General features: G+C 42.1%; 1 protein-coding gene across 2 annotated transcripts; it reads left to right on the top strand.

Moving 5' to 3' along the window:
- Positions 1–229: 229 nt before the first annotated feature.
- hip1rb (huntingtin interacting protein 1 related b) lies at positions 230–23,919 on the top strand. Of its 2 annotated transcripts, XM_087849145.1 has the most exons (32): positions 230–745; positions 11,450–11,513; positions 12,447–12,589; positions 12,745–12,801; positions 13,491–13,571; positions 13,671–13,747; positions 13,943–14,004; positions 14,541–14,681; positions 14,772–14,829; positions 15,251–15,326; positions 15,480–15,647; positions 15,736–15,791; positions 15,879–15,951; positions 16,320–16,503; positions 16,603–16,691; positions 16,785–16,901; positions 17,218–17,319; positions 17,486–17,680; positions 18,521–18,668; positions 18,799–18,885; positions 18,995–19,102; positions 19,285–19,421; positions 20,115–20,225; positions 20,331–20,389; positions 20,547–20,577; positions 20,702–20,764; positions 20,891–20,991; positions 21,185–21,290; positions 21,820–21,943; positions 22,030–22,091; positions 22,304–22,546; positions 22,794–23,919. In XM_087849145.1, exons 1-32 carry the CDS (start codon positions 653–655, stop codon positions 22,800–22,802), a joined length of 3,225 nt encoding a protein of 1,074 aa, XP_087705271.1. In that variant the 5' UTR covers positions 230–652; the 3' UTR covers positions 22,803–23,919. The 2 variants fall into 2 exon arrangements, with proteins under 2 accessions (XP_087705271.1, XP_087705272.1); XM_087849146.1 differs by lacking the exons at positions 230–745; positions 11,450–11,513; positions 12,447–12,589; positions 12,745–12,801 and having other exon boundaries at positions 13,490–13,571; positions 13,655–13,747.
- Positions 23,920–25,611: the final 1,692 nt, after the last annotated feature.

Below are 25,611 nucleotides of genomic sequence, written 5' to 3'. Positions count from 1 at the left end.
ATGCTGCATTCACTTACACTCGGATATCTGGGTTTCACTATGAGAACATAATCGTACATTTGATATTTGATTGAATTTTATTATTTTAGCTTCGGGGTGGCAGCTGGGGTGGCCAGTCTGGTTGGGGGGGGGGGGGGGGGGTGCCAGGCCACCCCGCTGGACACGCCATTGGAGGCTGAGAGCGAGAGGCAGACTCTTTAAAAAAGCTAGAGCCAAAAAAACATACTTGGCATTCTTAAGGGAAGAGTCGACGTGAAACCTGCGCCGTAATCATTACAGCTGGGAAAAAAAGAAAAGAAAAGAAAAGAAAACGACCTTCATGTGGGAGGATGACTTTAGCGGAGGAGGACGCGCAGATGATTTCTTCCACCTTAGGGGGAGGATCCGTCCACGTAACGCGAGGCAAACTCACCGCATTTGCTCGCATTAGCGTTTCCTCCTTCAGCCGTGATGCATCAGAGTAATGAAGCGGCAGTCTGGAGATGACCGTGGCACCCCCGCTCACAGCCCGCAGTCTACATAGAAGAAGAGACCGCTGCTGAACTTCGCTTTCATTCGGACGTTTTTGGTGATTTTTTTGCGTAAAGAAGGGGAGTGACTGTTTCTTAATAAAGCCATCATCGTAAAAAATTAAAGAAGTGAAATCTAGAGGATGAGCAGCTTAGGTCATGTACCCACACGGGTGAAATCCAAGCGGACTGAGGTCAGGCTCGGCGCGGAGAGGGATCATTTTGACAAGCAGCAGGTAAATATGCAGGAAACGACGGGTTAATGCCCGCTGTGGGATGGACGGTCAACCTGGGTTTTATTCAGGCCTTCGGTGGCTTCAGAGGATGAGTGAATATCTACTGGATAGGCCACAATCCCTGTCCCCAAATTAAATGTTTAATGAGTGAATTAACTGCCCAGAAGGCGTCGCAGCTTTACCAGTGGCCACTGAAAGGTCCCACAAGGGATTCCCCCTCTATATGTGTATGTGTGTGTGTGACTGTATGGCCTATACTGCAACATTAAGCTGACCATAAGTACAAACTCTTTGGCATAGCGTTGTAGATTTGGACTATTTAAACACAATGCTGAAAGTGCTTTGCCATTGCGCACTAAAGTCAGTCCATTGGTATCCCGGTATCATGCTCATCTAGTCCTTCCGGTTTGGCCACCTTTTCCCCTAGTATAGGCATCTCTCTCCCCGTTTTTTTTTTTTTTTTCTAAACCACCTCCACGTTTCGTTTCTTTGTTGGTTGTTGTTTTGTTTTTTGAAAACATGAAAAATAGACCCTTAACTTTGACAAACTATCCTTCAACATCACCTCAGTTTCTTTTGAATGTGTGCAGTGAAGAAATGAAGGCTGCCCTCATTCCTCACACAACAGGTGCTTTGTGGTTTCTGCGCCTTACTCCACTGCACTGTTCCATACATGGCGAAGAGCAGACCCGGGCACTGGTGTATTCATGTTGTGCATTCGTGTTATTGGCTAAAGCCCCGGAGACACTAGGGCTACATTTTCAGGTTGAGAACACATATATACAAGAGCCGAAGCGAGTTGAGTAACTAAACAAACAGCTGTCCGGCCGGTCAGGCTTACAGCCCTATTTTATCTGAACTGAGTGGAGCGTTTTCTCCGCTGGGCGTGTGTTTTAATCGGTGTTTTTTTTTTTTTTGCTTTTGACGCACGTGTAGCGAGGTGGAGCTCAGGTTCTCAGACTACTGTGGCTCAGCAAATGACAAGAAGCAGCTGTGGCTTTGCTTTCAAAACTAGGCATTGTTGTCAGACTTGTAGTTTATGTTCCTTTGTGTCAAACGATGCATTGCACGTAAAAAATGGGTTTCAGGGAGCTGCTCAAATTCTCAGCATAATCAGGTCTAGTCAAGGGATTTGGCACAGTGGATCATAAACTCTTAAAGCAAATACTTCAGTGCGGGGTCCTCAGAAAGAAAAGCTGCTGGATGGTTTCAAAGTGTGGCGGTAGGAGGAGTCATTTCCAGGGTACTTAATATGAACAGAGGAGTGCCACAGGGATCGTGTCTAGGGCCACTGTTATTTATTTAATGTATAAACAGTCTTTGGTGGGATCATGCAGTTCAGGGCTCTTAGAATGAGTTATTACCTCAATAAAAGTACTTAAGATTTTAATTTACACTGTCTCTCTTTTACGCCTCACATTCAGTAACTAGTGAGAAACCTTTTACTTCACCATTAAGTTCATTCTGTTCTTTTTATTGCCTTAACCTTTGTCTTTGCTGGATTATAGTGATAGTGATATTTACATGCACATCTTCACAATGCTTACATATGCTGGTGCACGGAGATTTATTACAACTTTAAAGCTTGTCTCATATCAGAAATGAGGTATAAGCCAATGACTTTTATTGATGACTGACTTTATTGGCGCTGATGTTTATATATTTTTTATTTTATTGTTGTTGTTTTTTCACCAGCTGTGTTTTAGTGTAGTTAGTTTGTGTACTTCTTCCTCAGTGTGTGCTCTGCTGATTGTACTGCTGTTTGTCTTGGCTTGGCCACTCTTGTGAGAGAGTTTTACTTTTAAATCTCCAGAGTTATATTTTCCAGGTGAAGTAAAGGTTAAACAAATAAATAAAATTCAAGCAGCAGTCGAGCAAATTTCCTGCTGCATTGACAACCGTACCCGGTCAAAATGCAAATGAAGTCCTGGCAGAATGAGGAATCTGGACTCCTGTCTCAAATAGTGTGCTAATTGCATACAATTTTTACAGACTGTTGCTTTAAATGTTGCATAGTGTTGCTAAAATGTGTTCTCTTAATTTAATCCTGTTATATTAAAGAGGCTGCTGCATGTAGTAGGGAGAGCTGAGAGACTGAAGCTACTCTGGTGCTGCTTATTATTTTTTTTACTTCCATTCTCTCTCTCTCTTTCCTCCTGTTTCGGCTTTTTATGTCGACCTCGGTACCAAGGTGAACCGTCTCGCACAGCGGCTTGTGTGTTTTTGTGCGCACTGTACTGTTTGCACTCCTGTTGCCCGAGTAAGCACCCATGAGAGGCAGAGGTAAAGGGGGGATGGGAGTAGGAAAGGGCAAATTCAGCTACTCAGTGGGAGTAGAGAGAATGAAAAGGTTTCTGGTTAGCTGTTTAGCCACTTTACTCCACAGGTCACTGCATGTTATTAGAGTTTGGGTTTTTTAGGTCCTTAGTAGTTCCAGCCTTGTTGGTCTGTGCTGAAAATCTATTACAAGAAGTGACTTTGATGCAGAATGTGCACATTCTTTATATTTACATAACAAGCCCTCGTTTGCCTGTGACGTCTTTATATTTTCACTCATAACAGGCCAGCGATAATCCTGCTGTCATGGTTTGGTGCTGAGATGTTTGAGCCATGGTTTCATTATATTTATGTTCCACAGCTACTAATATTAATAAACGGCATGTGAGTCACGAGCTAACGGCCCAGCTCAGCGAACAGTGTATGTTTTGTTGCTATTTTAATGCAATAAAGATAATTCAGTTAGATATAAAACTGAGTCATGACCCAGTGATCTCCATATCTGCAGCTACTCTTGTGTTCACTCTAAGTTCATTCATCTACACTGTCATCATACCTTTTTAATGCATGTACTTCATCCAGTCCTGTTAAAGGTAACTAAATATGAGCCTTATTGGCTTTTTGTTTTCCTTGTAGCTGTTACTATTCATGTTTGCTCCAGCTTGTAAACTTATTGAAGGACATTGTGGTGATAGATTCATTAAAGTCGACCTTCATTCTGTTTGGGGCTCACATTCCTCAGCCTCCCCGTGGAGGTGTACAACTCTGACTCATTCCTATGGTAGGTGTTATCCAGGCCTGCCCCTTTGTCACCAATTTGCTTCATAATTCTTATAGGCAGAATTTCTAGGCGCAGCTGTGGGGCTTCAGTCGGGTTCGGTGGTCTCAGTATCTCCTCCGTGCTGTTTGCAGATTATGAGGTTCTGTTGACTTCATTGACCGATGACCTACTGCTTGCACTTGGGTGGTATCCAGTGTGAAATGCTGGGGTTAAAGTTGGCACCTGGATGTCTGAGGTCGTGGTTCCTAGCTTTAAATGGGTGCCTTGCCCACTCCAGGTTGGAAATGAGTTTCTTCTCCAGGCGGAGGAGTTTAAGTATCTTGGAGTTGTCTTCGTGAGGAAGGAAAGAAGGATGAGGGTGACTGGTGCTGCGCTGGGTCTGTAGTGAAGAGAAAGAAGAGCAAAACTGTTACTTTATCGGTTCAAGCTTCAACTATGGCCACGAGCTCTGCGTAGTGACTAAAAGAAGGAGAGTGCAGATAGAAGTGGTGGAAATGAGTTTCCTCTAAAGAGTGTGAGGATTTAAGACTCATTTCCTCCACATCGAATGGAGTGCTGCTCCTTACCTCATCCTCCTAAGCGCTCTCCCTGCTTCCTTTAAGGGTTGTCTTCTGATTGGCTGCACCTCTGAAACTGAGGATTTGAAGAGTAGGTGGGTAGGGTTGCTTGCAGGAGGTAGCTCAAAGAGTGGCTTTGGCACCCTTGGAGACCACGTACTGATGCTGCTGTTTGGGTGGGCGATTCCATGACCACTGGTACAGTTATATTTGGTAATAACACCACCATTTATTTCCCACTTTCATGTATTAATAGTGAATTATAAACCAGATCTGAGGGATTATAACTTGGGTGAAAGTCAAATGAACTTTTTTGCTTTTGAGTTGGGAGGTTGTTTTAGATATGGTGTTTCTTTTGCTCCCTGTACATCGCTTCTGTTAGGACAAAATAAGACATATGATGTGGACTACTGTTAGGTTTATTGCCTGTGTTGATGTGGGAGAAGCAGAAGGAGTCAGTCATAAAACAAGATAACAAAAGATGTTAATAAAACACCAAATGAAAAAGGCCATTTGATCTGAGAGGATATTTAAAATCACTGAAATCTTTGATTCTCCATTTCTTTGGTTGATATTTGACCCTGGTTTCACTTTTTGGTATGCCAGTCATGTGATTTGTTACCATTAAGTCTACCTGCAGGTAACCTCAGCTAAGAGACGTGAGCTGTGTTCATGTCTGCGCTTGACCTTGTCAGCCAGAGCCTCAGCAGCACTCTGTTGAATTAAGCTGATAAGAACCAGCAATAAGTGCTCGTGCCTTAGGGCGTTGAGTCCAGTGTGAAACAGTTCTGGTGTCATTTGACTTTGTTAACTTCACGCACTCTCATCTAAACCACAATGTCCAAGCACATGGACACGCTGCTGAAAGCCAGAGACGACCAGGTAAGCTCAGACATAAGGAGGTTGAAGGCATTAAAGCTGTGTGCTTGGGCTGTGCACTGTGTAGTAATGCTAGCTGGCAGCAGACCGTATGGCAGGCCTCAGGGATTAGTCCAGGCTTTTCCTCTCTCTCACTTCTCCTCTGTGCTGGTCAGAGGGTTTAACCACATCTGAACCAGCCTCCAGGAAACGGTGTCGGCATGTTTGGAGCTCTCGGACTGAATGGCTGTGTTAGTAGAAAGTTCGGATTTCATCTGACTTTACCGTGCCATAAGGAAATGGTATCACTGTGTAGCAGCGTTTGGTGTAGGCTGATGTGAGGCTAGATAGTGAGACCTAGCGCTGTGGGTAGAGGCAGAGCTTTACAAACAAGGAGCTCTCTCTCGCAGTTTTTAATGAGAACATTGCACTAAAATAAAAGTAATTTAAATGCAGGTAGCTGGAGAAGCTGACTAACAAGAGCTGCAGTTGATTAATAGATCAGCAGAAATTACCTGATGCAGTTTTTATTAATGGGCTATCTGATTTTTTTGGAGTCCAAACCGTCTCTTGTTGGAGCTTTTCAAAGTAAAAATGTGCATTGTGATATTTGATCTCATTAATTTTTTGGATTTGTGCAGAAACAACAAGTAAGCAGGCAAATATTGAAAAATAAATTAAAGTAACTGCTATTTGTTTGTGAAAGGTTGCTAGTTTGACCCCTGGGGCCAAACCAGCACCTGTTCCTTGCCTAAGGCATTTAAGAGTGTGTGTATACTGGTGCTAACCTGTTACAGCTTAGAAAGTGCTGCAGTAAAGATTGTGGCTGTAAATCATATAATGTACTTTTATCATTTTTTAACTGTATAAAGCATGTGCTTGCCCTGTTGGCTGTCCCGCTGTTTTCTGACAGTCAGCCTTTCTGAATGTACTATGAGAGTCTCCCTGCAGCCTCGCTGCTCAGCAGCCATCTGTTGAGGCCTCTGTGCCAGGCTCTGTGTGCCAGAGCGCGGCCCCCATCCAACCCAATCTTCTACCCCAGCTGACGGCCTTCCTCCTCCAACAAGCCCCTCATTGTCACACAGACAGCCAAACTCGCACTGTGAAAATGAGGGACTCGCAGTTAATTTGCGTCAGAAGCTTGTGGGAAGGGAGGGTCTCCTGTTAAGCGCTACACCCCTTCTCTAACTCTGAACCTCAGTCTTCACCCACAGTAGCCCCTCTGTGCTCTCCTGTGTGTGACCATGCTTCTTCTGGAGGTTGTGTGCATGGATCAGCGTGGTGGCGACCTTCAGATTAAAGGAGCTTTCATAATGTTTTGTTGGATAAAGCAGAGCTGCCACTGATACGTGATTATGGTTTAAAACATAAACGTTTCTGTGGTGTGGACTTTCCCGGTCAGTGTTTTAGACAACCGGGGTCTTATCAAGGCTTTTATTTTAAGCTTCTACTGTATACTCTGGTCACATGTTTGTGATTTTAAAAAGCTTTTCTATCAGGAGAGGTAATTTGTGATAAAAGGGAGGGTGTGATTGAACATGCCTGAGCTGCGTGTCCGATTTTTCTCTTGTACAGTGCACTCGTTCTAAAGCCGACCTCCTAAATCATACAAATGTGGTTGATTCAACAGCTGTGATGTGATGGGGACCAGTGACAATGCTAGAATTTCAAGCTTGATACAAATACTCAGGAAAATACTTCGTACTATTTTCATGGAGACAAAACAATTAAGCAGGTTTTTAAAGTTGATTGACAGAGAGAAAAAATAATTATCATAATTGTAAGGTGTGTGTGTGTGTGTGTGTGTGTGTGTGTGTGTGTGTGTGTGTGTGTGTGTGTGGTATTCAAAAAACAAAGCAGGTTGTCCTGTGTTCGGTGACTGAGCTTAATATTTTTATTCCTGATCAAACAGACTTCACGTTGGTAATTTAGACTGCTGGTTGATGCAGTTTTAGAAAGTTTATTTAGAGAAATAATTTTTGTTAAATTAACATCTTCTATTATAACATTACATTACAGACAGGACTCATAACACTAACGTGATCTTTTATTAGTTGTAGCTGCTAGCTGGTTCCGTAATGATATCAATAAAGCTGAAGGGTAACGTTACCTTCGACTGCTTCCTTTTTTCCTCCTGGGTTAGAACAGCACATGGATGAACATGCTTGATCTGGCAAAGATTACAGCCACTTCCCAAAGCTTAGTTTATGGTACTGAAGTAGTCAGTTTGCAGTGTTGCAGTATTCGACTATTAAGAGCAGTTTTCAACCATTGCAAACAGGCAGTTAACCAAAAACCCAACTGCAACTTGCTTGATGTGAATGATGCTGCGTGTTGGTTGAATGCTGACTGGTTGACGAGTGGGCCAGAGCAGAGAATAGAGGGACAGCACAGTTCACCAGGAAAAATGCAGTAAGAAAAGTACAGGTAGCTGCTGCAGTGGACATTGTTGCTTTAACGCTCATTTTCACTTCAGCCATGCATCTATTTTCCTCTGGTTATCCATTCAGGGGTTGCAGTGGGGCTGGAGTCGATGGTACACCCTGGACGGGTTGCAAATCTGTTTCAGGACTTACACATACAACCGTCCAGATCTATAGATGGTTAGAATCACCAGTAAACCTAACACTGAGCATGTTTCTAGGCTGTGGGGGAAACAAACTCAACACAGAAAGGCCTCAAACTGGACCTTGAACCCAGGACCTTCCCACCACTGTCCTGAGTTTACACTCTATGTTGTGGTCAGGCTTTTGTTTTTTCATAGGCAAGTTTATCCACTTGTTACATTACCTCATGTCCATATTAAGTTTCTGCAGTCACCATCCAGGAAGTTGCTGCCATCTGTGAGTGCGTAAATTATTCTCTCAGTGATTAAATTAAAAACCTGCATTGAAAAAGGAGAAGGAAAAAAAAAGAGAGAGAAATGTACAGGAGGAATCGACGGTACTGAACAGGTCAACCATGTAAACAAGAAATTGTCCAAATTACCTCCCAGATCTTAAATTCCTCACGGCTATTGTGTATTTTTCCAGTTTGCTCCACTTCACTAACCTGCTGCGAGCTTGCATGTTCTGACAGAAACAAGCAGGTCTGGTTGATTGCGAAACGTCAGTGGGACACTAGTCTGGAAATTAATGTTTGTGTCCTCCCCCCCCCCTCCTTATTCTCACTGTTATTCTCACATGCATATCCCAACACTGAGCTGACTCATATCAGGACCACCTCTCAGCCTAAATTTAGCGATGACTGGGATCACAGTGGTCCAGCGCAATTGTGCTGTCTAGACTCTGCTTTGATCACAATGCAGTCATTATGACTGATTTCAATCTTTCATGTTCCCGAAAGGAAACGTGATGGTCAGCAGTGACTTTTTTTTTTTTTTTTTTTTTGACACTGTAATTTTTATTGATAGTTTTGTCACAGTTTAAACACAGACATGTATTGCATTACAGGAGAAATAACCATGCAAGCACACAGTCAAAACAAACGGAACTAAAGCGAACAAAAGGTGTGGGTGCCAATTCTAATCAACTACCGTATGCATACCTGCCTTTAATCCGCAGCAAACATACTCCAGCTTATATACGTACTTTTATACGGGCAAGCATCAATAGATATACAGAGTTATAGACCTTAGATGTTTTGTTCGTTCATTAATTTTCCTTGGTGCCATATAATGTCCACTTCTCCCACTTAGCAACGAAAATATCTTCCTTTAATCTGAGAATGTAAGTCATTTTTTCCATTGCATAGATATCTCCAACAATATTTAACCAGTCTTTTGAAGAAGGCGGATCCAGTTTGCACCAGTTACTTGTTATAGCTTTTTTTGCAGCTATCAACAGGATTTTTGTCAAATACAAGTCGTCGTACACAACATACTCTCTAATATTCCCAAGATATACAGTTTTAAAATTGTGTGGTAATTGATAGCCCAAGATATTGCCTATTACAAGAGTCACGTTCTTCCAAAAATTATGCAGTTTCAGGCACTCCCAAAACACGTGCGTATGGTGTGCTTCCATGTTACCACATCTTCTTCAGCATGGCAAACTGTCTTGAGTCTGTTTACTTTTGATTTTTGGTGTAATAAAGAATCGAGTAAGATGTTTCCATCCAAATTCTCTCCAGCATCTTGAGTTAGTCGTTGTGTTCTGGGTTTCACACATATCTAACCATTCCCCAGTTGAGATATCAGTTTTTATTTCCTGCTCCCATTTTTTTTTTTATGTATTCAGTTGATGTTGCCGTGTTCTCTCTTAGATTTTTATATAGTACAGAAATTTCCTTGAATTGGAGGCCCCTGTATTATTTAATTACGCAATTCAGCATGCCATAAGACGTACGCGAACTTCGTACTTCCTTTGAAAAGTAGTCTCTGAGTTGCAGGTACCAGTAAAAATCGGTTTTCTCTAGACTATACCGATCTTTTAAATCTTGGAAACTAATCAAATGGCCATCTTTCATCACTGTACAAAACGCTGTTATTCCTTTTTTTTCCCCACTTCCTGAATCCTGAGTCGTGAGCACTTGGTATAACACCAACAACATAGGCAGCCCAGTTTAACATCTTAACCTCCCTTTCCAACTTACTTTGTTTAACTTGGCCAAACCATATCTCTAGAGTGTGGGATGTTATAGGATCAAGGAAATGCTGTAAGGTTTTCTTAAGTTGCTCATTTCCAAGAAATGTCTGGACTGGGACATCCTGTACTTTTATTTCAATATCTTTCCATTTAGCATTAAAGTTCTGATCACACCACTTTATCGCTGGTCTGGTTTGGGCCGCATGGTAGTAATCTTTTAGATTAGGGAGTCCCACACCACCTTGCTTCCTAGAAAGTTGTAATGTTGTGTATTTTATTCTAGGCCTTTTACCGTTCCATACAAATCTAGAGATGAGCCTATCCCAGTCCTTGAATTTATCAGCAGTGATTTATATCAGAGATGTTACTTTTACATGGCTCTGCTGTACAGCATTTTTGTGCTCTACCTACAGACACATTTGCAACGTCTATTCAGATTGCAGTTTTTGTTTGTTTTTTACAAAAGTTTTTCTGGAAATCATATAGTTCACAACATTGAGTTTCATCCAGGCTGGGCTTGTACCTGTTTTGTTTACATAACTTGGTCTTTTGCAAAGACTTGACCACTGCTTTCTGTGCTGATTTCAGTAACTGTATAGCGTGGGGAAAAATGCTTTTATGTGAGTGGCAATGTACCATGAAACAGCAGCTGGGCACACGTTGTCTCACACTGTGGGGGGGAAGGGGAAAAAGTAAACTTGTGCACGCAGCTCTGTCTTTTCCTTGATTGAGCTCTCGTGAAAGAAATTGTTTAATAGGGCTTTGATCATAATAAATGTCACTTTAAGAGAGCAAATTTATTTCCAGATGGGATTCTGAAAAATAAAATAAAATGCATAAGAATATGTTTAAATGAAGCCCATTGAGAAATATTTTTATCACAAAAACTATGAAAATGATCCGGAAACCACTGTCGACACAGAGGTGATGATGATGATGGCACTGAGTGGTTGTGTGTTCTCCCTGTGATTTAAAATACTTAAATCTCCAGGAGGACATTAATCCCGTGTGTGTTTCCGCGTTTCCCTTCCTGCTCCTTTGTCAGCGGTGCTCGCTTTACCTGCTGAGCAGGTTGTAGATCAGCTCGCTTTGTGTCCCGTAAATCTGATGACTCTCTGACGCACCTCATCAGCGGGGCAATGGCAGACATTATCTTTCCATGTGGGGTTGGTCTCTTCTGATCTGCGTTCCCACAGAAAAGCAGTAATAAAGTTAAGTGGTTTTGTCTCACTTGGGTGGCACAGAAACATTAAATGTGGATTATCTTTCTAAAGATGAGATCACACTAAAAGCGAAGGGAAAGTTCATGAGGTGCAGTCACACTGATGCACTTTTATGATGACCTTTGTCCAATTGTGAGCTAAATTTAGTTCACTGTAATCAGCGGGGTGGGTTGAAATTAGTCTAATCAAAAGAGGAGAGCCAGAAATCCATCAGTACATTACTGTGTCCACAGTGCAGTCACTGTTCCTTTGACTCCAGTCAATGTCATGCAACTGGTTATCATTTGTTTTGCTTCCCAGTTAAGATGCAATGCATTATGTTTGTTATGTCTATTGTAAGTCCTGCAAATGGAACTGATGTTTGTGTGGGTGGAGAATCAAGACGTTCACGCTCTAACAACCTCTCTCTGCTTCTCTTTCAGCTCAGCAGCATCAGCAAAGCCATCAATTCCACTGAGATACCTGTGAAAGAGAAACATGCTCGACGTATCCTCAATAATAATCTCAGCAAAATGACTTGTACACAGTCTTGACATGGTAGTTGCCACCTCTAAACAAATCTAAAAAAAAATAGTCCTCACTTAAAATAAAAAGGGACATTGATGGAAAACAGAAGCGTTAAACGCCACCTGATTTAGCAAACACTCCAAAAAATATGAGAGAGCATGTCACTTTTATGAGGCACAGCAAACTAGAGAAGCCATTTAAGAAGTTGAGTGATCTAGTCACACTTCTGGTCAAGTAGCAGGCTGGAACCCCTGAACAGCAGGAAGGTCAGGAAAAGGCTGCAATATTTCTATGATTGTTCCAGCTTTGTTTTTCATTACATGTTTTAGTCATCGTGTCGAGAGCTGAGCTCGTGTTGAGCATAACCGGCACAGGGAGACTTTTTGTGGCTATCCATTAGTGAGTAATGATTCCAGATAGATCTGAATCAGCTCTATCATAAAGCTGGAAACCATGTTATTAGAAGCAAAACAAGGCCACAGAAACAGATTTTAAATATGCTGCAGGAACATGAGGGGAGAGGTGCATGATGTGATCTGACTCAAGTTGAATTTGCTCAGCTACTTTGCCTCTGAGACAGACGCCTTTAACGTTTCTAAATGACCGACCACTTGCTTACATGTAAAAGTCATCACATATCTTGCAAATAATTTTGGTGATTCTACTTTCAGATTGGCTAAAACATGAAATCTACTAGAGCAGTTTCAGGTGTAAAAGTCAGACATTGCTGTAATGGATCATTAGGAATAGTAAATAAATTCAACAAAAATAAACATGTTTATTTCTTAACACACAAGGTGAGCAGGTGATTTTACTCATCGTTGTGTCTTTAATGCTTACCAGAAATAAATAAATGGATTTTAAAATGCACAGTGCTGTGATGGTTTTTGCTTCCTTAATGAAGGACAACAGGAATCATATTGGGCACTCACAGGGAGAAGGGAGCCTTCACCTTCTGGTCCTACGCTCTGGGCTTCACTTTTCCCAGCAGCTCCATCCTTTGCTGGAAGTTCTGCCATGTGCTGCACAAAATCCTGCGAGACGGGCACCGCAATGTAAGGCACCAAGTACCCTCCTCTGCATTTCTGTTACTACCTAAAGCGCCAGACGCTGGAGTGCAATTAAGGCAAAATTTTAAAACCTGTGACTGTTTGAATAATTTGTACGACAAAGTTTGAGTTTTTATTCATTCAGCCTGTTATCTTCACAGGTTCTACAAGACTGCACGAGACATTACAGCTCCATGGTTGAAATTGGGGAAATATGGGTGAGTCCTTGGATCTTATTATAGTTCAGAAACTAATCATAATTTTATAAAGGCAATTTTAGAGTTTTGTTGTTTGTTTGTTTTTTTAAAAAGGCCCATTGAGTCTGTTTTATGAAGTTTTTTTTTCCTTTTAAACTTGCTCATCTAGTGTTGTTAATTACACATTCACCTAACAAGGGAGGAGAAACAAATCGTGATATTTTTTATTTTATTTTTTTACTTATGGGGCATAAATAAGAAATGCCAAATTAATACAGGCAGAGTGACCTGCTGTGGCAAGCCCTTGTGCTGAGAGCATCTAAACATTGTCTGGTAGAAATGATGCCACCTGAAATCTGCTTTTGAACAGTGTGACACCCTGAAGCTCTTTCATCGTTAAACAGCCATCACTTGTTTCACTTTCGCCTTCTTCTGTACCAGCGTCCACCATTTTAGCCAGCTGGTCATTGCTACAGGTGGCTGATTTCCTTAGTTCCTTCTTACATAATTTAGGGATTAATAAAGTGAAACAAAAGCACTGGCCTCTCTCTGTTGTTGGTTGAGCCTTTGTTTCCCAGTCAAATCCAGAAATGAATATTTTATAGCTGCTACATTGTTCAGTCAACATTTGGCTCTTTTAATGATGAATTAACTCAAAAATGCCTCTTGCCCATTTAACCCATGCTCTTCTCACTCCTTGGGGTTTTCAGGGCAACCTCCATGACAGATACGGACAGCTGGTGACTCTCTACTCGAAGCTGCTCTGCACAAAACTGAAGTTTCATACGAAGGTAAATGCACCATCACTCATGTTTTACATGCACTTTATGTGAATGGATAATTCAACCACATTTGCATTACAAATCTCATGAAGCTGCACCTCATTGTAGCATGGCGATATCCCAGCAAACCTGGAGATCACAGATGAAGAGCTGGAGCGCGCTGCAGGAACAGACATTAATAATGTGTGAGTTTCATAATATATAATGGACCTTTAGGTGCCTGTGTAGCCTTAAATCCCTGTCTTCCTCAGTCTTATACTGCTGTCAGCTGCATTTGTTAAAAAAATTAACAGACAGGCCCTGCTGTGTCATTTCGCAGGGTCGTAGTTTGAGTGCGTGTCCTTTTCAGTCTAACAAAGGTATCAACTTCTCTCCTGCAGGTTCCAGCTCTCTGTGGAAGTGTTTGATTACATGGACGCAGAGCTGCGGCTGGCTGAGACAGGTGAAAACAAAAACTCATCCCACCTTTCCTCCCCTCTGTCCTTCCAAGGAGGCGTAACCTGAGTCGAGGTTGAGAGCTGCTGCCTGCTGACATTATCTATTAATGCACAAAAGCTAAGAGCCTTTCAAAACAGGACTGTGAGCAGCTCTCAGTCTTTCTGTTTTCACAGACTGCAGTTTGTTTTCTTCATGAAGTGGCTTCAGTTACTCTTGGCTCAGTTTTGACTCGTCATTGTTTTGTTTTTTTTGTTTGTTTGTTTTTTACTTGTGAGGAAATGCTTGCAATTAGAAGACATTAAGCAACTTCCTCCAGTTTAGCAGTAATGCTATGATCCTCCCAGTCCCTGCAGGGCGGAGGTCCGGCAACACGTATCAGACTAAACAGAATTTTGCAATGTGGTTGCCCTCAATAGACCTTGAGTCATATCCAGAAAAATATTCAACTCAGAAATTTTCAAAATAAAATGCAGCCAACTAATTAAGTAGCAATTGCTCTCTCTTTTTTCTTTTTTTTTTTTTTTTTTTCTTCTCTATCAGTGCTCCGACAGCTCAACTCGTCCCTCGCCATGACGACTCTCACATCAAGCCAGTGTCGCCTGGCTCCGCTGATCCAGGTCATCCAGGACTGCAGTCACCTCTACCACTTTGCCGTCAAGTTGCTGTTCAAGCTGCACGCCTGTAAAGATGATTATTATTCATTAATCAAATGTCGTTTAATGTTCTGTCACTTTAATGATTTAAATGCTTGGACCATTTCATCAATTTTAGGTCTCCCTGCTGATACTTTGCAAGGACATCGTGATCGTTTCCACGACCAGTTCCACAAGTAGGTGGCTATAAGTAAAGAGGGGTGACTGCATTAAAAGTTTTAATACCTGTGGAAGCTTTGCAACTTAATCTTGCCGCTCCCAGTCCCCGCAGCTCTTGGAACTAATGCAAATGCATCCCTCCTCTTCCCCCCCCGCACTTTGTTGTGTCACAGGTGGTGACACAGATGCATTTATGTTATGTTCAGTAGCCATAAGGTTCAGAGGGAGCTCCAGGGTATTTGTCTCTCTTTGTCACAGTCGAGTAACAAAGTCACAAAATCAAAGCTATTTATAAAGCACAAAGTGATCGAATGTAAGAAGAGAATGGAGCCTGCAGAGTATGTGTAGCACATGTCTAAGTTTGTCTTTGTGCTACATTGTTGTGCACAAATATGAGGTGAATATTAAAGTTAAGCTTGTTTTTCTTTTGTCCTCCAGGCTTAAGAACTTCTTCAATAGAGCCAAAGAGATGATCTACTTCAAGAGACTCATCCAGATCCCCAAGCTGCCTGAAGTAAGAACACAGGGGGAAGAGGGGAGGCAGGATGATGATAGTGACCGCCTCCATTTTGGGGCGTCAACATCTTCATCACAGACCCCCTACTGATATCTGCGGCCTGAAATTTGCAGAAATCTGTACATAACATTTAATGTCTTCTCTTCTTAGTCCCCGCCTAACTTCCTGCATGCAGCCTCACTGGCGAAACACGTGAAGCCAGTGGTGGTCATCCCCAATGAGGATGAACCGGAGATGCAGGATGACGACGATGACGAGCCGGAGCCGCTCATCGAGGTCGACAACGTCACGACCTCCAGCGTACAGGCTCAGCCGCAGGTACGGCATGCTACACCCACTCAAGTACTCAGGTGTTACCATACTGCTGTGTGAGCTGTCTGTTACATTTACTGATTCCCGCTTTCAGCAAGTGGACATATTTGATCAAACCTTCGGACCTCCAAATGGAGGCTTTGATGACAGGTGAGCTAGCCTGTTTTTAACTGCGAGCCTTCATTGTTTCAATGGTGTCGGGAGTTTCTTTGAATGTGACTCTTTTCTCTCCGGCAGGGACCTCCAGATTGAGACCCTTAAGCGGGAACTCGAGCTGTTGAGAGCAGAGCTGGAGAGGGTGAAAGCCGAGGTAAGAGCTGTTGAGAGTGAATGGCCTGTTGCATGGACTTAGACAGTTTTGTGTGTGTGTGTCTGCATTTGACAGTGCAGGGCTTGGTTAGCTCTGTGCAAAAGAATCTGGGTCATGTGTTGGGAGGATGTGAATACTTCTGACATGTAGAATGTGGCAAGTAGCTTCTGAATGAGATGACTGACATTGCAGACACAACTTCAGCTTTCATGCAAAATGTCTGAAAGAGGAGATTAGCTGGCCCAAACTGATATAAATGCATGCCATGGAATAAATAAAGATTCTCACATATAATAGGCATTGAGACTTTTTTTTTTTTTTTTTTTTTTTAAATATAAACATGCTCATGTCTCTTTTTCCTCCTGTAGGCTCAGCGTTACATCACGCAGCTCAAATCCCAGATCAACAGTTTGGAGGCAGAGCTGGAAGAACAGCGTGCGCAGAAACAACGAGCCCTTGTGGAAAATGAACAGCTGCGCATGGAGCTCGAAGCGACCCGCCACCGCAACACTGAACACGAGAGCTTACAGACCACCTTCGTCGAGGCTGAAAGTAAGAGTCACAGTTAATACTCTCTTACAGAGAGACTGTTATCATCAATGAAAATGTAAAAAAAAATAAAAATCTTTCTCCTTGGTCTTGTCTGCGCAGAAAGGGCACAAGCCACTGAACAGCGGTACAATAAGCTGAAGGAGAAGCACACAGAGCTGGTGGGCAGCCATGCTGAGCTGCTTCGGAAGGTATACGCAGACCAGTCCAGAGGTGTTGGCTTTAAATTAGATGTCAGCATCTGGCTGTGGGTTGTAACATCAAGTGTGTTAATGTGCTGACAGAGTGCAGACACTGTGAAGATGCTGTCAGTAACCCAGCAGACCCAGGAGGAAGTAGAGAGAACCAAACAGCAGCTGACCTTCGAGATGGATCGAATAAAGCAGGAAGCTGACATGAAGGTTGATGGTGTTTTTGCTCTTTTCCCCATCAAGATGACCTCCCATGTTGAGGAGTTTTAACACCTCAGTATATATATCAATAAAGATGTGGTTAGATGACCCTTAGAATCGGTTCTGTTTTTTGTTTTGTTTTGGGGGGGCAAGCCCCAGTAAGTTGTACAGGCAGAAATAACCTTCACTAACTTCTAATGCACGGTCATTCTGTTCTGGAAGCAGGCCTAAAATGAAATCTCTCCTCCCCCAGTGCAGAAAAGAGACACAAAGGTTGGCCCAAGTTACGTGTATAGAAGATTAATGCTGTTTTCCATCACTGTAGATGGAAGAGCAGAGGTTTGAGGTGGACAGGGTGAAGAGAGAGCTGGAGGAGAAGATGGCAGAAGTGACCCGTATCAAGGCGACCCTGCAGAGCAGCGAGAAGGTGAGCATGCGGGAACCTTCATGGCGTCTAGCTAACTCATCTCGATTTAGTCGTCAGTTCTGTCTGGAGGCTGGAGGCGTGCTGCACGTTACCGCCTGGACTTTTCCTCCGACATTTGCAGCCATCTGCCTGTCCGGGCTCCGCTCACTGCTCTCTCTTTTGCCAGACGTCGGAGCAAATTAACAGCTCGATGACGGCTCTGCAGACGGAGAAGGAGCGTCTGATGCGGTCTGTGAGCGAGAAGGAGGCTGAACTGTCATCACTGCGGCAGACTGCGCAGCTGCAGCAGTCGTCGCTTCAGCAGGAGCGAGATAAGACCAGCAGGGAGCTGGGAGAGCTGCAGGGAAAACTGAAGGAGAAGGTCAGTCAGGACACAAGAGCCAAGCTCAGCGGTCTCTGCAGAGTGCTATTTTAAACCTGTTTGCCAAAGCAACCCGGATCATAAATAAATGTCCCAGAAATGCAGCAGTTAGTCCATTGTATTTGTACTATATGGTTACATTTACACCTGCACACCTGGAGATCTGAGGTTTCCAAATACCCTTGGTTTTCTATACAGTTACAGAATTTTAACACATCATGCCTTATAAGCTGTTGGATAAAAGTTTGACCATCTAATTATCTCATTCTACCGCAGTAAAGGTTTTTACTTTTTCCCTATTACTGCTGCAACAGTGGCAACCACATTAAAGCAGCAATGCGACAGACTAAATTCACCTAGCAATAGCCAGAAACCTCCAACAACCACTCCTCAGACAGTTTGGGAACATTTATTTTTCCATTTTTGAGCACAGATTGCCACCTGGTCTCTAGTCCTTAGATGTAACAAGAGTATGAATATCGCAAAAGTACGTTGACAGACGAGCTATAGGCTGATGCTCAGAAGATAAATTACAGCAGAGAGACAATAATTGGACCAGACATAGTGAGTAAAGTAAATGTGCGATAAAGTCAACACAAGGTTAAAGCAATGAAAAAGATGCTAAACTAAATGTGAATATAAAGAAATCCTGATGTAATAAAGATGACATCTGCTGCCTTTTTGAACTATCATTTTTGAAGGTAACTAAAACACTGTGGCTGTACACAGACATTTACATCTAGCTCTCCAACAGCATGCTTTGTATATTTTAATAGTGCCATAAACGTGTGTGTGTGTGTGTGTGTGTGTGTGTGTGTGTGTGTGTGTGTGTCAATGTAGACAAGTCAGGAGGAGATGATGAAGCAGAAGCTTCTGGAGGAGCAGTTTGCCCTGCTGCAGGGAACTATAACAGAAGCTGAGACCATCATCCAAGATGCTATTGCCAAGCTGGATGACCCCCTCCATATACGCTGCACCAGCTCTCCAGGTCCGATTCCTGTGCTCAAAAATTAAAACGGCAGAGAGCGTGTCCCTAGCTTGCTGACCACATGCATAAATATTGATATGTCTGTTGCAGAGATTGAGCGGCCTCTAATCTTTTGCTGTCCTCCAAACAGATTACCTCATAAGTCGGGCAGAGGCTGCACTTGGCTCCATCGACAAAGTGAAAAAGGGCCATGCAGATTATCTGAGAAACATGAGCGGTGAGTTCTCTCTGCTTCCGATTTGGCTCGGTCCCGCTGACCTCGTGGCTGCTCGGTAATCCTCGCTGATATGGCCTGCTGCCCTCTCACTGTCTGATCTTGTAACCAGATGCTGGCACGCTGCTGAGATCTCTGACCCAGTTCTCTCACTTAACCGCGGACACAATTGTTAACGGCAGCGCTACTGCACACATGGCACCCACTGACCATGCCGACAGTAAGGAATATTTTCTTGGCTATTTTCTTAACTTTGTACTTTAAAAAAAAAAAATGTGTTTATTGTCCACACCATATGCTGAGATGCAAGCCTTTAGTCTTTAAGTACATGTTAGAATTGAGTTACTCGGTGCATAAATGATGCAGAAGTATGACTGATGATTAATCTTCGACGCCCCGCAGAACTGACGGAGAACTGCCGAAGCTGTGGCACTCAGAGTCTGCTGTTCTTGGGGGAGATGAAGTCCAAGGCCACGCTACAGAAGGCAGACCCAGCCACCATTCGCATAATCATACAGAAGATCCTACACCTGGGTCAGGTGAGGGAAAACACATTTAATGGCAAGGATGTACTCAAAAGCTTTCAGGAACTATTTAACTGAGCCTGAAGAGCCTTTTGGTTCACCATCTGAGATATGAACAACATGGCAAGCTGCCATACAGCGTGCTGCTTGTGGGCACAACTGCGGACATTTAGAAAAATATTACTGCTTTGCCCTAATATTGTACAACAATGTCAGTCTGCTATCATATTGCATCATTCCTATAAGCCAGAGGATAAGGCCACTTTACAATGTTTACACTGTTAAATGATCCATCTTCATGTTTGAGGTTAAAAACAGGAAGTGGTAAGGATGTCCTAAGAGTGAATGTAGAAAACCAGGTGGATTACTGACACATGAACTATTTAACAATCTAAAAAACAGACTTCCACAAGAATGTCAACCAGCCAGCTTCTCAATCTGAAAGATTTTAAACATTTTTTATGATTATTTAAGTCCAGTCTGCAGTATAATCATATAATACATAATATTTTGGGGGGTTTATTTGTGACATGAGCCTTCTTAAAGAGTCAGTTCTTGAATTATACTCCTTATTAGCAATGTAACCAACCATACACGTTACCACTGAGCTCTACTTCAGGCTCCAGTTTTTACCAGTGTAGGTTTAAACAAAATATAATTTCTGGTCTTATTGACGTTTCCCCAAACGCTTCCGCTTGTACCATCCAGGAGCTGCGGCCAAAGGGCTTGGACGTTCGTCAGGAGGAGCTGGGAGACCTGGTCGACAAGGAGATGGCTGCAACATCTGCAGCTATTGAGGAGGCAGTACGCAGGATCGACGTAAGTACTCTAACTTGAAGATGTTAATGTTATCTGTGAAGAACAGACTTGTACTCTGCAGTGTATTAATTTTAAGAGATTACCTTTTTTCCCCTGTACATTTAGGAAATGATGAGTCAGGCACGAAAAGACACAACAGGAGTTAAACTGGAAGTCAATGAAAGGTTTGTTTATCCTGTTTTTTTTTTTTTTCTTTTCATTAAACACAATCTTATAAGAAGGTTTCTTCAGATCATATTTTTTTTTCTTATTAGTATCACCATGTTTATTAAAGACCAAAGCAATTTAACTCTGTACCCCCCACCCCGCACTTTCTTACAGGATCCTCTTCAGCTGCACAGACCTGATGAAGGTACTGTACTTTAATTTCTTTCATTAGCATATGTACTACACTTCTGTTTTTTGAATAATCCAGTCAACTAAACCTTTAGCTTTCTTTAGTCTTATTCTGTGCTTTTATCCTCCGCCTCCCCCAGGCCATCCGCATGCTGGTCATAGCATCCACCGACTTGCAGAAGGAGATTGTCGAGGGTGGGCGGGTGAGTCACACTGTTCTCGCTTTGAATCCAAAAGTGGCAGCTTGTTTTGTGTTTCTGAAATCAGAGTGGGCCGCTCTGTTCCATTCAGAAATATCGGCTAACTGTGCTGGTGTTTTTCTTGTAAAGGGCGCAGCCACCATTAGGGAGTTCTATGCCAAAAACTCTCGCTGGACAGAGGGACTCATTTCTGCTGCCAAGGCGGTGGGATGGGGAGCCACGGAGATGGTGTAAGTTCTCATTGAATTTCTTTGCATCTGAAATGAATGATGATTCTTATTTCAAGCAAATGGTCTGCACCGTTTGAGCAACAGGAACTGCATCCACAGCTGTTCTGAGTCTCCATTTACGACCTTTTAACAGGAAGTGTAGCCTGTCATAGGCTGAAGCATTAATGTCGCGTGTTTGCCTGATTTCTCACAGAGAGTCTGCTGATAAGGTGGTTCTGCACACGGGAAAATATGAGGAGCTGATCGTCTGCTCTCATGAGATTGCTGCAAGCACGGCGCAGCTGGTGGCGGCTTCAAAGGTAAGATGTACACAAAGGTTAAAGATTTTATATTAGGGCCCCTGTTTATTCCTTCAGTGGCCTTATTGACCACACATTGAACAGTTGCTAGAACTGGGCCTAATTTATGTTAAACACAATGAATCTGGCAAATTATTTTATTGCAGGCCTGGGTTCTTGTTTCTAAAATCAAAAAGTTCCTCTCAGGAGATGCAGCAGCACCTCCTACAGGTGTTGGAAAGGTGGGCCCTGTGGGCTAAGGGTGGACCATAGTGCCCTACTCCAGCATGGGGAAATGGTAAAAGTAAACCTGTCCTGGGTGGGAAGTTAATTTTATTTATTTTTAGTAATGGAAAGATTGCGCATCTCAGCTGGTTTGGGAACACTGTGGTGTCCCTCTCGAGAAGCTGTTGGAGGTGGCAGGTGTAGATGGCACAACCTGCACCCTGATAAGTGTTAGAAAATGGATGGATTAAAAATACTGACTTTTGTGGCTTTAGAGTTTGAATAGTGTAATCTTGTCTCATGCCACACTCTCCTGTGCTCTCAGGTTAAGGCAGATCGCCACAGCAAGAAGCTGACAAAACTCCAGCAGGCTTCTCGCCACGTGAACGAAATGGCAGCTAACGTGGTGGCCTCGACAAAGACTGGCCAGGAGCACCTGGAGGACAAAGGTGAGTGGAGTCTGATGTGTGCAACCGACCGTCATGAACTCTGATGAGCATCTAATATGGCTCTTTCACCCACCTTTTATTTGCAGATACAATGGACTTCTCTGGGATGTCGCTAATCAAGCTGAAAAAAGAAGAAATGGAGTCACAGGTTAGTCACGGGGCATACTGAAGCATGCCTGCCTGATGTTTACTGACTGTGAGGCTGTTGAAATCTCACATTCAGCAAATTTCAAAATTGTTCATATCGAGTTTAGTGAGATTCAATCTGTATTTTGCTGTACAGCTTATGTAATTCTGCTGGTCTAATGTGGTGGATGCAGGAACAAAAACCTCACTTAATTTTTTTCCCCCTCTCCTCAGGTGAAAGTGTTAGAATTGGAGAGCATGCTAGACAATGAGCGTCTGCGCTTGGGCGAGCTCAGGAAGAAGCACTACGAGATAGCCGGAGTTCCTCTGGACCAGCTTTCCGAGGGGAACGGTGAAACCTCCTCGCTGGTCAATCCTGTCACCATGTCACCAAAACCCTTAAAGCCCAGTCTCATGAAGAAGCCTCCGCTGGCCCAGAAACCCAACATCCCACCCAAAAATCAATTTGCATACAGTGTGAGTTTTAATTTGTCTTTTTTTTTTTTGCAGATTTATTGCTCACAGTAGGAATGTGTGTGTCTGATCGGTATATTGTCTGATGTACATCAGCTTTTTCAGGAAAAAAAATCTAATTGAATGTAGTGGGCTCAAAATCTCACACATCAAATGTGATCCACTTGGTGTTGCTGGATTTAGAAAATGAAAATGTGGCTTTTTTCTGAATATCAACTTTTTTTCTTTTTTTTTTTCCTCTTTGGTGCAGTTTAAATAAATGCCTGAGCAGAAGAATGAGAAGCACTGACAGGATGGTTGGACTGAAGAGGAGGAAGACAGCCTTTTTGTGAACCTGCACTTCCTTTAAGTTGCATGCTGACAATCCTCTAATCCTGCTTCTATTGTCTCCGTGTCCTGCTTTTATTTGTCTTTCCTTTTTTTGCCAAAATGGACCAGAAGCCTGATGTTTGATGCTTGATGTCTGGTTGTTTTTTTTTTTATTATTATTATTATTTTCTTTTCATGTTATTGTTAGGCATCGAGAACAAAAGGTAAATGATAAAGTTTTGGTTGTATTTAAAGTATTTTTTTTCTTCTCTATATAATTTTAAACCATTAAACACTACTCCTGCTTTTTAAAATGCAAACCTCATCACTGACCACAAATCGACAGCATATCTTGAACTTGTAGGATTGTTAGATTTGATCATCTTCTTTTCAGTTTTGGGGGTTTTTTTTGTTTTTTTTTCTGCTGTTTTGGATGTTTGTCACAGAGCACATCAGTTTTCTCAGCGTACACTATGATATTTGTGGTGTGGTGGGTTTTAAAGAAAACTGGGGGAATCACTTGCATCCACGTTTCACAAATTTAACATACCTCCAAGCTTCGCCTTCACGATGGACGCCATTCATGTCCTGTGTAAAACTGCTTTCTTTCTCAAGAATACAAGATTGTCTCAGAGGCCTTGAATAGTGCTGTACCAGTGCACTGAATGATACCTGTAGAGACATACAGTCTGTATAGGAGTGTGCAAAGTATTTATAGCTACACTCATCTCTTTAAATACCCCTTTACTAGCAGAGAACCTGGATATTATGTCAAATAGATGCTATAGTGCTTGCACACACATACTGGCTGTAGGTGTCCTTAATTATCAAATGCTTCTTTCAGGCTGAATATGCAGATTTAGGTTTTAGTAGTTGTATGATATCAAGGTGTTGAAGTCCTTGCTGCCTCTTGGGAGCCTTTTCTTATAGGGTCTTACAGGTTCTGTTCTTTCCTCTGTATGAAATGTCTTTATAAGCTCAGATCTATTAATATATTTTAGTAAAGATACTGGTGTTTTGTTTTTTTTTCCTTGTAACATGAATGAACAATAAATGTTTGATTTTAATGTGCCATTGTGTTCATTCCTCTTCTCAGATTATGGATGATTTTAAGGAGATTTCATCAGTAACCTTTTCACATCTGATTGTTGATTATAACTATTTTTGTCACGCTGGTAATATTAACAGCTGAAGTTTAAAATTAATAACAAAGATTAGACATGCTAGTAAATATTGGGGACCAGGAGCTTTCAGTCTTTCATTACTGCAGTTGTACAGATGAACACAGACCACACAAACAGCAGGCATTAGTTTATGGTTATAAATTGTGAGCTGAGGCAAATCTAGAGCGGCAGATGGCATATTATAAATACAGTTAGGTCCATAATTTGTTGAACAAAGACAACTTTTGTAGTGTATTTAAATCAATCGGAATGACTGAACTCCAGACTTTCAGCTTTCATACAAGGTTTACTGATTTTTGGAGGCTCAAACAAATATGGATCATTTTTAATACTTGGATTAAAATCATTCGCAGTTGGTGACTGAAGTGTGGAACCCATACACGTCAACGTCATCAAATCCTGTGTTCCCTAAGCTCTGCTAGGCCATAACTGCAGACGCCGCCAGTTACTGCTTGTGGGTCTCTCTTTGCCCTCAGTTTTGTTTGTAATAACTGAAAAGCTGGTCGATCAGGTGATTTCTTTCCCTTCACAAAAAATTTGGTTCCTTTGTCAGTATGGATTGGGCCGTGTCATATCTACTTGCATTGTCCAATGCTGTCTGATCAGTTTTCAATATTTGGCTGAATCAGAGCGGAGTGTACAGCAGTCACATCGATAGCAACCACTAGTGACCCACTTCCACTGGCAGTCACACATGCCCATGCCATAACGTTGTGGGGAAAATCCCAGCAGGTTCTGAAATACTCAGACCAGCCTCTCTGCCACCAAGAACCATGCCACGTTTAAAATCACTTAAACCACCTTTCTTCCTCATTCTGATGGTCAATTTAAACCTCAGAAGGTCTACATGAGTAAAAATGAATTACTGCCCTGTCAATGGCTATGTAATGGTTAATGTATCTGTGTACTTCAAACATCGTACTTTCCATTGAATAAAGATACAAAAAAAAAAAACCAAAAAAAAAAAAACCAGTACATTCAGCACGCCCTGCTTAATACTGAATAATGGACATTTGTAACGATGTCAATACGCATGAGCTTGATACCACAAAGAAGAGGTTCAAAAGAACATTTCTAACAAGAACCGTTTTAATTGCAGCCTTTTGTGCATTTTATATATATGAATTTTGCAAAACTTACCAGACAATTTACAATAACAACAACAACAACAATAATAATAATACACGATTTCAAATTATTAATGACTATTTCAGACAATTAAAAAATAACACTGAACACTGAAACATATGAACCATGCATTGTTACCACAACATATATCAGTGACACTGGCGATATTTTAATAAATATTTTCATTTAACTTTTATTTGTTTTTATGTATTTTGCTGTACTGCTTATTATTTTCTGCTTGTCGCCAAGGCGCCACGTAAGGCCGGGATATTTTAGAGCCTACATTAGGAGCATAAAAGGTAACGAGTTACTGATATTTTGACATGCGCAGTTCGGCCTGGAGACAACGAGGATTGCTGCCTTCACAGACAATTTTAAATATGACCAGCGTCTTGAAATCACACGTTGAACCGCTGGAACAAAGGAGTATGCGTTTCTTTCAGTTTT

The sequence above is a fragment of the Neolamprologus brichardi genome, chromosome 12, assembly GCF_056152115.1.
Source record: "Neolamprologus brichardi isolate AB-2024 chromosome 12, ASM5615211v1, whole genome shotgun sequence".
Taxonomy (NCBI): Eukaryota; Metazoa; Chordata; class Actinopteri; order Cichliformes; family Cichlidae; genus Neolamprologus; species Neolamprologus brichardi.
This window is presented reverse-complemented; position numbering and strand designations above follow the sequence as displayed.

Excerpts from the sequence above, each read along its gene's own strand:
- hip1rb (XM_087849145.1), top strand. The coding sequence starts at position 653 with ATGAGCAGCTTAGGTCATGTACCCACACGGGTGAAATCCAAGCGGACT. Across the intron at positions 14,682-14,771 it reads GCTGTTCAAGCTGCACGCCT|GTCTCCCTGCTGATACTTTG; the intron begins GTAAAGATGATT and ends CATCAATTTTAG. Across the intron at positions 15,952-16,319 it reads TGGAGAGGGTGAAAGCCGAG|GCTCAGCGTTACATCACGCA; the intron begins GTAAGAGCTGTT and ends TTCCTCCTGTAG.